General features: G+C 46.3%; 1 protein-coding gene across 1 annotated transcript; it reads left to right on the forward strand.

The window, feature by feature from the left end:
• Positions 1-4,909: 4,909 nt before the first annotated feature.
• On the forward strand, positions 4,910-8,152 carry CHST2 (carbohydrate sulfotransferase 2). The gene has a single exon (XM_017822423.1). The coding sequence runs from the start codon at positions 5,013-5,015 to the stop codon at positions 6,306-6,308; it is 1,296 nt and encodes a 431-aa protein (XP_017677912.1). The 5' UTR covers positions 4,910-5,012; the 3' UTR covers positions 6,309-8,152.
• Positions 8,153-12,564: the final 4,412 nt, after the last annotated feature.

The following is a 12,564-nucleotide window of genomic DNA, read 5'->3' on the forward strand; positions in this document are numbered from 1 at the left end:
AGATTTCTAATTTTAATAAAAGTCAAATAGAGACTGATCTACACTGCAGTGTCCCCAGGACATTTACAAAGTTCTGGAATTCCTTCAGCTGCACAAACAAGAATTTATAAATATTTTTTGAAACTAAGTTTATTGAAAATGTCACCTGTGCAGCTGGAAGTGAATATAAAAGAGAAACTGCGTGGAGGGCATGGGGATGGGTAGGGGAGCTTGCTACAGGTAGGTTGTCCACTTGGGTTTGTATTTCTAGTTTATGATTAGCTGCTTTAATTTTGGTCCCTGCCAGCTGCTCCTGCACAGCAGAAGGACTGGCACAGTTCAGAAGGAACATCCAAAAGGAAATGGATCCTTTAGAAGGCAGATTGCTGCCATGGCTTGATCAAATGGCTGCTGAAGGATTCAACATCACTAGAAAAAAGTGTGTTCTGAGGGAAATCAGGTGCCACTGCTGCAAAACATGTTGAATACGCTGTTAGACTTCATGCACAGCACTAAAAGGAAGGGTGCAAAATATAAACATCTGCAATCCCAAATGCTACTCTGCAGGTTCTTACCCACCTCTAGTGGTGATACTGAAATACAGTCTTAGGAAATTCACAGGTTTCCCAAATTTGGAGAACTACTCAATTTTATATAAATTTTGTTTATATTTTGTGTTCTATAACTTTTGCCTTAGTTTTAAGAATGTCACTTTTGTGCAGTGTTTGAGGAATTCAGCATCTATATTTATCCTGAACAGATTAGGCTAGATACAGGAATATTTAATCAGCACCCAGAACTTATCTCACACTAGGTATATAATATCATAATTCTCCATCTTTCATCCAAACCCAATTTGTTTTAAAAGATAAAGTCTTGCTGAAGTTTGACTTCAGGAAAAACCCATTCCACCCCTGTGAGCAGGAGACAGGCAAGTCTTAAAGCATGAAAAAAAAATCAAGTCAGGAAGTGTTCCAGTAAGGATGAAATCTCTTTCAGCCCCATCTCTTAAATGAAGGGATGTTGTGGGGGGAATCTTGGAGAATTCTGACTGAGGCAGTATCACTTTTAGGGGGGAAGAAATTCAAGTAGTCAGGATTTGGGTTGCCTAAATATTACATGTAAAATTCATAAATATAGTTACTAAATATAAAATATTAAACAGTAACATAAAATATTTAAGCATTAGATGAAAAAAAAATATTTCTTTCTCCTCGTATTTTAAATTGGAGAGTTTTTATTGCAGTTACTTACCCCTCACTTTATACATTGCTGGCTGCAGTCTGAGGTAAATACAGCCACCTTACTTATATCTGAGGTCTGTAGTGTGGAACTGCCTGCACTGGAAAAGGTGCATTCTTTTCTACTCTATCAAGGGACACTAGATGTAATGTTCACAAACTGAAGCTGATCTAGAAGTAAGTGTTGGGGTCTTGAATTTTATTTTTTTAATTGTGAATTTTACTTCTCGCAGAAAGTAAACTTTTTATTATTTGACATAGGTGATCTAGTGTAGAAATTAATAAGCCTAAAATAGATTGACATGAAGTAAAATAGAGGATGGAAAAAGCGCACTGAAGTGTCTGAATAATTTTGTGAAGGGCTATATCTGTTCAACTGCAGACTGTTCCTCTTTCACACACTTTCCATGCCTCTTACCACTTAAGTTTTTATTCTTTTGGGTTCTTTTGCCCTATATATTTTTAATACTTTGCAACAGATGTGTAGATGATTAAAAAAAAGTTGTGAATTCGATGTTGGCTGTATAACTATTTTCCATATAAACTTATTCAATATTCATGATATTGAGTGACTTAAAGTGATAACTTGACTACCAGGACTGAAACTTCTGGGAGGACCAAATACAGCAGCTGCACTGAACCTGATGGATTGCAGTTGTGTTCTGCATGGGTATTTGAATCCACCTGCACATCATAAATACAGACATAGCCCCAGTTTTGAAAAATAAGATTCTATTTTGCAGCGGGTAGGTCGGATTAAAGAGCTTCTTGGACCCGAGTTTTCCCAATAAAGGTGGAGCAGTCTGATGAAGGCAGCACTGCCGTCAGTACTCGTGCACTCACTGATTCAGAAATGTTACCATTGCATAACAGCAGGGAAGGTGCAGAATCCGGTCACAGCTCTTAATGTTTGGGTTTACTGACTAGTTTTACCTTTTCAAATGTTATACGTGCAGTTCGTGTTTGCTTATCTTTATTTGGTGCTTGCTAAATTTTAAACGGTGTAAGGACTGGAGCTGGCATTCTGGGTTTTTTTAGAAAATTTTGTCTCTTCAACCAAGTTAAATGGAAAGGAGGGATTAATTTGAACTTCATGGTATTTTAATGAATTTTCACTGCTATGAATTGGCTTTGCTCCCTGTAGTCTCTGTCCTTTATTGCATTAGTGCTGCAGTGCAATATTGGCGGGAGATATTGCTTTATGAACTACAGTGTCTCGGTACTGCTGTTGTTATTCATCATCTAATATAGACTAATCGATGCTATTACAGACCATTCCAAAGTGAAAAATAAACATTTCTGCTTTAGCTGGGTGATGGTCACTTCATCTGTAGTGAGCATGGAAAGCCAAATAAATATTTGATGTGTACCTTTGTAAAAAGGATATAAGCAGTCTTCTTGTTATATGTGAAGAACTCATGGATTAGAACTAAAGAAAAAAAATAACTGCAAGAATTTTATGTGACAAGATGCTTCAGAGGTTTATCCTTTTTCATTATATACTATGCTTCAAAAGTTACAAGTCCATTTTTTTAAGCTCATCAGGTTTAAAGGCATTTATTTTGCCAACTAGATACAAATAATTTTTACAGAATGTGGCTTTGAAGGCTTCTGCTGGAGCGCTGTAGGTAAAAAAAATGGCTTCTCCTTCCCCTCACTGTTTGATGAAATAGAGACTTTTCCTCCAATATTTAGTTCTTGTTTAAATTCTGCCGTTAACAAGTTATTTCTACATGAAAAGTCACAGTGACATTTTAATACTGCCACCAGCATCAGTGGCAGCTTGTGAAACGGTTCTCCTGACTTGTCCCGCGTGGATTGATCGCTGCATCCCAGGGGGGACAGCAGGGTGTGGGTGGCAGTGGTGTCTCAGACCAGGGTAACTCCTGCTCCCCTCATGCTGCCACTCACTGCCAAGACTTTTGCCTTGAAGGAGTGAGAAGGGAAGAGTGGAGCCCTCCTTCTATGGATGTTACCCTTCACTTTGGGGCTGGAAGGGGCCTACAAGCTTTTCCAGAGACAGCTTGGCTGTTTATATATCCCTGTAGAAAATGTGGGAGAAGTGTAGACAGTGTTTTGATTAGGGATATGAAGACTGCTTACACATTTAGCCTCCTTCACCCTATTGTACTGTTTTCTTGCTCTTTTTAAATAGTGTGCTACCAGGCAAGACACATACCACATCAGTTTGTGGTTTATCTGCTGCATGTAAAAGTGTTTGCTGTAGTGTCGGATCTGTGCTGTTTGGAAAATAAACGTTCCAGGGAAAAGTCAGTGCTCTCCGTTGCGGAGGGATCGAAGTATGTTTAGGCCAAGGTACAACTCTCCAGCAACTCCAGCCTCCTGGCTGCCCTGGAGTGTAGGCCTCGTACATTGTGTGCACAGCAGGAAAGGCCACACTGCTGCGACAGAAAGCAGGACAGAAGTGTCACCAAATGCTCCTGTAACTCGTGAGCACCTCTCACACTGCTCTGAGCTCTGCCAAAGAAAGGGAGGAAACCTCTGAGAAAATGCCTTGATGAAACAGTCACTGGGCATTGCCCGGGAAGCCTGTGCCCTACAAGAGTCCTGTCCACACGGGACCTGCCCCTCAGTGCTATTTTCAGGTGCGTTTTGGGGATGTGGGTTGCCTGGAGCTGCTCCATTGCTTACTTTGCACTGCATACAGCGCTCTAGAGCACAGAAGTCAGGAGAGAGCCCTTCCCGCTTCGATACCCGCTCTGGGGCGGGGAGTTTCGGAGTCCACCCGGCCAGCTGCGGGCCGGGGCAGGAGCTGGGGCAGGAGCTGGGGCAGGGCCGGGGCTCTCTGGGCTCTCCCCCCGCACCCAGGGCAGCGCCGCGCTCTGCCCCGTCACCTACCCAAGGGGCCGAGGGGCTGTCCGACGACCGGGCACCTGTTATAAACACATCGTAAAAAACTGCGGGCGGAACAATTTGTACCCGAGCTCCGCCAGGAAGATCCACTGTGGGGTGGGTTTTTTTGATGTTTTTGGAGGACCCTTGAGACCGCCGAGTTTCTGCACACACCGAGCTAAGGGCCCCTCTCAGGCCTTTCGGGTTTCCCCCTCCTCTTTTATTCTTCCCGCTACCGGCGCAGCTCTGCTGTGCGGGGGTCCCCGGTGAGCGGCCTGTACCCGGGGCAGGGCTGACGGAAACCCCCGGCAGGGAACCGCTTCCAACAGCGCCCGGGCGGTGCCGGTGCCGGTCGGGCCGGGCTCTCCCTGGCGGCGGACGAGCGGAGCGGGGGCAAGCCCGCTCCCCGACACCGGGCAGTGCCGCGGCTACCCCGAGGCGCCTCCCCCTCCCCGGCCCGGCGGGGCGGTCCGTGCCCGGCGGGGCCGCGGGGCCGCCAATGGAGAGCGCGGGGCGGACGCCGCCAGCCCGGGCCGCCCCTCCGCGGCGGCGTCACCGGCACCGGGGCTGTCCCGCCGCACGGCGGGGGCGCGGAGCAGCCCCTGCCCGCCCCTCGCTCCCGCCCGCCCTGCGCTGCGGGGCGGAGCGGAGCGCGGCGCCGCCTCGGCCCGGCGGCCGCCGTGAAGCTGCGCTGCGGCGGCGCCCGCAGCCGCTCGGCGATGGCGGCGCGGGAGAAGCGCGGGGCGGGCGGGCGGCCGCGCCGCTGCTAAGTAGGGCAGCGGCGGGGGCGGGGGCGGCGGGGCCGTCGCGGCGGCTGCGCTATGCGGGCCGGGCGCGGGGGGCCGGCCGGGACACGGCGCCGGGGGCGGCGCGCCCTGCCCGCCGCGGGCCCCGGGGCTCCGGGGCGCTGAGCAACAGTTGGCCCCGCCGCCGCCCAGCATGAAAGTGTGCCGGCGGAAGGCGCTGGCGCTGTGCCTGGGCTACGCGCTGCTGGTGCTGCTCGCCGCCCTCAACCTGCTGGAGTACAAGTGGCGGCGGGAGCCGCGGCGCTGCGGGGACACCCCGGGCGCTCCCCGCCACCAGCCGCCGCCGCCACCCCCGCCGCCGCCGGCCGGGAGCCGCGGCCCGGCGGGTGCCCGGCGGCAGCTGGTCTATGTCTTCACCACCTGGCGCTCGGGCTCGTCCTTCTTCGGGGAGCTCTTCAACCAGAACCCCGAGGTTTTCTTCCTCTACGAGCCGGTGTGGCACGTCTGGCAGAAGCTGTACCCCGGGGACGCGGTCTCGCTGCAAGGGGCGGCCCGCGACATGCTGAGCTCCCTGTACCGCTGCGACCTCTCCGTCTTCCAGCTCTACAGCACGGGGGGCGCCGGCAAGAACCTCACCACGCTCGGCATCTTCGGGGCGGCCACCAACAAGGTCATCTGCTCCTCGCCCCTCTGCCCGGCCTACCGCAAGGAGGTGGTGGGCATGGTGGACGATCGGGTGTGCAAAAAGTGCCCCCCGCAGCGCCTCAGCCGCTTCCAAGAGGAATGCCACAAGTACCGCACGCTGGTCATCAAGGGCGTGCGCGTGTTCGACCTGGCGGTCCTCGCCCCGCTCATGCGGGACCCGACCCTGGACCTCAAAGTCATCCATCTGGTGCGGGACCCCCGGGCCGTCGCCAGCTCCCGCATCAAGTCCCGGCACGGCCTCATCCGGGAGAGCCTGCAGGTGGTGAGGAGCCGGGACCCCCACATCCACCGCATGCCCTTCCTTGATGCTGGCCACAAGCTGGGCGGGAAGAAGGAGGGGGGGGGCGGCTCGGACTACCATGCCCTGGGTGCCATGGAAGTGATCTGCAGCAGCATGGCCAAGACCCTGCAGACTGCCCTGCACCCCCCTGACTGGCTCCAGGGCAACTACATGGCCGTGCGCTACGAGGACCTGGTGGTCGAGCCCATCAAGACCCTGCGGCAGGTGTACGGCTTCGTCAACCTGGCGGTCAGCCCAGAGATGGAGAAGTTCGCCCTCAACATGACCAGCGGCCCCGGCTACTCCTCCAAGCCCTTCGTGGTGTCGGCCAGGAACGCGACCCAGGCGCTGAGCGCCTGGAGGACTGCGCTCAGCTACCAGCAGATCAAGCAGGTCGAGGAGTACTGCCACCAGCCCATGGCCCTGCTGGGCTACGAGAGGGTCGGCAGCCCCGAGGAGGTGAAGGACCTCAGCAGAACGTTGCTCAGGAAGCCGCGGCTGTGACGGGCTGTGCCGAGCGCCCCGGGGGTGGCTGAGCCCTGCGGGCGGAGGAGCCGCTCCGGCTGCTTTGAGTGAGGGAGGGAGCCGGGAAAAGCAGCCTGGTTTCTGATTTCCTCCAAAGACTGCTGAAGGGTAACATACAGTAATGTGATGATTTCTTTTTTTTTTTTTTTTTAATTACCCTCCCCTTTCATTGGGTTAGATGCGATTTGAAAAAAAATCAAGTGGAACTGAAAATATGTGTAAAGCCCCTTTCTCATTCTCTAAAAGCGCCAGGCAGTTATTCTGTACCAAAATCTTGTTTATGAAGTTCTTGTGGGTTTGAAGATGGTAACAAAAACTCTTGCACAATTCCTAACCCATCTTTATCTCCCTTGGTGCGGAGGGGATGCCCTTGGAAAATATAATGCTGAAAATCAGACTTTTGTATGAAAGCAAATGTTCAGACATGATAGTAATAAAAGAAAATAATAAATGATATTCATTTTTATAATTACCTCAATTGTTTGGGAATTACAGTGTTGCTTATGTACAGCTGGAAGGGATGCTTGCTTAAAATAGCGACATGGACTTTTTAAAGGGTATGAGTGGAGGGCTGGAGTGCAACATTTGATGTGTTCAAAGACAGGGGCTGCTCTCACAAAATCAAGTAGAGATCTCACGAGTGTAGTGCAGGTTTTATGGCTGTGTCAGAGCAGGTTTCTATTTAACTATTGTCTTTTTTGTTGTATTTAAAAAGTCTTTTTAAGTGCCACTGTATTAGCGTCCTAAGAGTTTTAAAAGGTTTGCCATCACAGCAGTATTTATTTTTGTCTTGACATGTATGTCCAGGAGTCACTGTCAAACAGAAGTGGATCTACAGTGTGACAAGAAATGCAGGATTCAAAAAGACATTTGTCATATTGGAAACATTAGCATGTGTAAAAACAAAAATAAAATTATATATGTTATATATATTCTATAGTGCTAACAATACATAAGATATGTAAGATATTTCTTGACATTGATTGGTAACAGGCATAGCAGGGAAGCATAGAAAAATGCATAAAATGATTTATTTTTTCCCTTTGTCTATGTCCAGGGGTATATTTATGTACGAAGAGGGAGGAAGAGTACAGCTGTGTGTTCATAGCTGTAACAAAGCTTTTATGGAGCCAGCCTAGCATTTGATTTCAGAGCGCTGGTTGGAGACTCGGTGCTCGTGAATTGTCATTGCTCTATGATGGAGCCAGATGGTGGTCTGGCTCTTTCTGGGAGCTTTGCCTAGAGACTTGTCCCATCGTTAAAACTTGATGATAAAAAAAAAAAAAAGAGAGAGAGATTTTGCTACTTCTGCTTTTGTAATTTCCTGGAAAAAGTCCTGATTTATTAAAGGTTAAGTGGTGTGTTGCATATGAGAAGTGCAGACACCTCAAGTAATTTTTAATCTTGGTGGTGGTCTCTGCTGCTCTTTGAAGGCTCATTTTGCAACTTGAGGTTTTTAAACAAACGTGGTTTTGCCAAACTGTTCTCTTAGGAGACTACAGACTTTTCTACAGGAAGTAACATTTTACATTGCCTATTTGGGTGTTGTGCCTTCAGAAAATGTGAAGAGTATGAGTAGGAGAAAGGAAATTGATTTGTGAAAATAAATTGATATAAACAGGATGCTGATGTGGGTATGTGTGTGTATGTGTGAAAATTCTAGTGATGTGTATATATGTCTATTTCTTGTATTAGTACTCTCAGTTAAACAGCTGATAACTGGCTACTAGGCTTTTTGAGTTCTTGATGAAATTTTGGCATTAGATGTTAAACTTATCCTGAAAAGGAAACACATTTAATAAACTAGTTCAAAGATTATTGCATAAGGTTGCCTATACACTTGCTGAATGACTGCATTACACATCTTCTTCCCTCAGTTCATCTTCACCATCAGTAAAATCACACAAAATCTAGCAATGGGAGATCTTTTAATTGGCCCGTTAGGATATATTCCCAAATTCCAGACAGCAGTGCTGAGAATGGGAGGGATACTTTATTTGGTGTTTAAAATATATACAAAGGTACTTGTGTTGTTGTGGATTGAGGTCTTTTGTGTTACCATTGTACGTGTTCCAGTGAGGTGCTGAGTGGATTTTGAATGTTTGGGTTTGGGCTGTATCTGTGGGTTTTTTTTCGTTTCTTCACTCAGTGTGTCCTGGGGCAGGGCTTGAAAATCTGATCTGCTTATGGAGCATGTCGCTTGCTTTTCATCCCTCCACTGCTCAATGAATCTGCCCCGCTGCCACCACACTGTCCTGTCTGTGCTCGTGGCAGCCGCGTGTTTGGCAGCGCTGCTCCCGGCAGGAGAGCAGTGGGAGCTGTGGAGCCCCTCTGCAGAGCAGGGAGCTGCCCAGAGCCAGTCCAGCTCCCTCGGGGATGGGACACTGCGCCGGGAGCTTGGCTCCCGCTCTCTTTAGGCGTGGAACTTTCCTGAGATTTCTTAATGGGGCTTTTTCATAATAGCATGTTACAGCATAAGCTGCTTTGATTTTGGAAGCTGAAGCACAGTCCTTTCTGTGTGCAGAATTCCTTGCTCTCTTCTGGAAAAGTTTTCGGGATGAGTAAAGTGGGCAGGAATTAACTGCCTTTGGGAGTGTGAAACAGATGAGCCCAATTGACTTAGCTTCCAAAAATCTCCTTTGGATTCTAATTATATTAAAAAGCTCATCCTGTCATTCCGCGAGAGCACTCGCTGCTCTTCTAATAATGGTGCATTGCAAGCATCTGCTTCACTTTACTGATATGAACACTGTGCCAGTAGAGTTACAACATCTGACTCTGGTCCATAATTTGAGCTCCACCTACTACATTGCAGCAAGGAATCACCCAACGTACTGTACAGTTGTACCTCAGCATTTTTTGGGTGAACAGAAGAAGTAATGCAATGCTCATTTTGTGAAAATAAAGGACTGCAATTTTGTTCAGGTAAAGCTTCAGGAGAAGTGAATGGGACCCTGCTTGTGGAAAATGCTGGTGGGCTAAGCCCTATGTTTCATGCTGCTGTATTAAAAAATAAGTATGTGAACAACTGGCTGTTAAAACACCATTTTTAGTCCTTTTATATATTCAGAAAAGAGGATTAGAGGAATTAAAAAAACAAACATAGCTGAAAAAAGTTTTAAATGTGGAAAATTATAGAAAAAATAGGATATGAGAAAGATGATGAACATGATTAAAAAAGAGCTTTTCCTTTTGTGAGAGGGACAGCTAGCTGAGGTCAGAATACTTAAATAAACTTGACTCTTATGCTTAAAAATAGTGCCTGGGTTTGCTTTCTGTCTGATTTAATAATTACAGTGTGTTTCTTCAGCTGAAGCTAATGCTTAGTGAAGAATCAATAGCATACACAAGGTACAGGGTGCACTAAGTTGCATGGGAAGTGAGACTGTTCTGAAGACTTGACACGTTGGTTTGATGGAAGAGAAAGGACAGTGGGCAACTATGTGTTGCCTTTTGCTGTGAACAAAGCCAGAAAATTGTACAAGTATGGTAAAATGGCAAGGATCACTCAGTGCATGAAAACACAGGAAAACCCTCTGTCCTCCACTGAATCAACTAAAACACAAGATGTGTAGAAGTGTGTAAGTTGCTGCCTCTAAGCTCAGAGCTGACAATGAGAAAATCATTAGATCAAGTGTCTTTCAGTCTTTCTAACAAAAGGAGGAAATTCTTTATTTGTCTGATAACTTTGTAATTTGTCAGGTGTCAAACTTCATACCCTGACGGTGAAGAGGAACAAACAATTTTTCTCCCATTATGATTACAACTTGGATCTCTAGAGATGAAATACTGGGGATTATAATCAATCCTGAAACAACTGTTTTTCATCCCACAGGCCACGAGAAGAGTAGTGAGATTATTCTGTTTTTCCCCCTTCATTTCCAGTTGCTGTGTCCTTGAAAGATGTTTAACATGAGCCCTTGCACACCACAAGAGGTGGTCTAAGAGTCAGTGTCTCAGCTTTGCTCCTGTGTGACTCGTTAATGCAGGAATGGGTGGGTCTCTTTGGAGTGGTGAGTGGCAACTGTGTCAAAGTGTGGGGGGCTGCTTTACATGAACAGACATCAGGCAAATGCTGCCTGTATTATGTTACTTAATCAAATGGATCAAAAATGTTCTTATTCTAGTGCCATTTCAATTAAGAGTGTTGTATAAATATTACTCTGCTGAAATTATGCATATGAATAAGGTAAGCAGATTTAATTTGGAAGCTCTGAGTGTGAGACTGCTTTCTATTGATGTATCCAACTTCAATTGTCAGTGCTTTCTTCTAGTTACCCTGGCAGTCTGTAGATGTGGTTTGCATTTTGAATCAGAGATCCTGAGCAAGATCTTACAAAACCGTGCAAGTTTTATAATTAAAAAATATATGGAATAACATTTCAGCAATACTCACTATATTGCACACATTTAAAGTAAAAAAATAAGGTTTATCTGGTTTATTTGGATTCTCTGGCAACAAATGAGTTCTGTTAATGTGTCTAAATAATGGCTCTTGGCTGCCATGACATCCATGATTCTTTGTGTAAGTTGTCATTTCTGCAAAAAAAAAAATGCATAGAGTTGGTACAACACAGAATTGTTTTCAAGTTGGAAAATTTCCTTGTGTTTATTTTAATTTGAGGCTCAGGGTTCCTTGTATTGTGAGATCGTGAAAGGATCACAAGAGTGGGCCTGCATTGTTGAGTATTTAAAGTTGGATCAGTGCAAGTTCAAAGAGAATCAGTGCAAAACTTCAGGTGTCTTGTCTTCCCTCGATTCATGAAGAGCCAGCACTCCTCACACACACTGATACCACGAAAACTATGAAAAAAAATTCATAATATTAATGGCCTTGCAAATGGGAGAACTGGGATTAAAGAATCATCTGCTTCTGCAGTGAAACATAAGGCTGTAAATTTGTGTGTAAAAATACATGGCATATTCCTTCACAGAAGAAAATTCTGTATGCAAGGGACCCATTTACAGCCACTGATGTGGGTGAGCTCTCTGGTGTCCATTTCAGTGTCTGAGCTAGAAATGTGCTTGTTATAAACAGGGTGATGAGAAGGGACTTGAGGCTGAGTGGTAAGTTACCATTTCATTGTTCCTATCAAAAAAATTGGTGAGTAGCCAGGACAGCCTGCAGGTCTTTTAATATGAGGTACCACAGACTTCTACCTGGATATAATGGCATTATTCTGATGGGGTTTGAATGAAAATAGGACTTTTGTGCTGAAAAACAAGATGAAAATTGGGTTGCAGGAACTCCCCAAACGAAAAATTATTAGCAGGGCAGTCTGAGTGAGGAAGGCTGGTAGGATCTGCTGAGCAACCTGTTTGTAATGGCATCAGTTGAAGTGGGAGTTGCTGACTGGAAGGGGCTCTGCAGCTACAATTTTAAGAACTCTGAAGATGCTAGTTAGCGTTGAGATTTTCAAGAATATTTTCCTATGCCATTTTCATTGCAATGGGAATATTATGTGTGAGTCAGTGGGAGTTATATTTCAGGGTGCCTCTGGAAATCATGGCCTCATAAATTCAAATCGGAGGGGACCTCTGGGGTTTTCTCATCCAACCTCTTGCCCAAAGCAGGGCCAGCTTATGAGATGAAACTAGGTTGCTCCAGGCTTTAACCTGGTGGGTCTTGGAAACCTGCAAGGACAGAGACAGCACAATGTCCCCGAGCAATCTGTTGCAGTGCTTTACGGTCCTCATGGTGACCCACGATGCTTCAGCAAAACCAGCCCCAAATCACTAATTATGTTACATAAATTCATTAATTTTGTGTTTTGCCTGTGACTACTGACTTGGGTCATGTCCTCACTTCCCCTTGACTGCAATAGATGTTGGCTGCAGCTCAGCTGTTGTGAAGGGTCAGCAGCAAAATGGCTAATGAGTAGTGATCTCAGTGGAAAAATGCGGATTCACAATTAGAATGCCGCATCCAGCAATGTCCATTGTTTTACCCAGGAGGGATAAAGGGGAGAGCAGAGGGAAAAGAAATTCACTTAGAAGAAAGGAAAGGAATACAAAGCGGAGCTTATCAGAAGTTGCTCTTTCTCTGCTATAGGAAGAAAGAAATGCTGCTAAGGAAAATTGAGAGAAACAAATGATACCACGCAGCAAGGTCAGGAGAGGATGAATAAAGGCATTTGCATGTTAAAAGCAGCAAGGATAGAAACCTGAAGGATAGAAGATAAAATGTGGTGATGCTATGTGCTATAAGCATTTGTGGTTAATCATGATATGCACA

The sequence above is a fragment of the Lepidothrix coronata genome, unplaced genomic scaffold (genome assembly GCF_001604755.1).
Source record: "Lepidothrix coronata isolate B3197 unplaced genomic scaffold, Lepidothrix_coronata-1.0 Scaffold97, whole genome shotgun sequence".
Taxonomy (NCBI): domain Eukaryota; kingdom Metazoa; phylum Chordata; class Aves; order Passeriformes; family Pipridae; genus Lepidothrix; species Lepidothrix coronata.

Excerpts from the sequence above, each read along its gene's own strand:
- CHST2 (XM_017822423.1), top strand. The coding sequence starts at position 5,013 with ATGAAAGTGTGCCGGCGGAAGGCGCTGGCGCTGTGCCTGGGCTACGCG.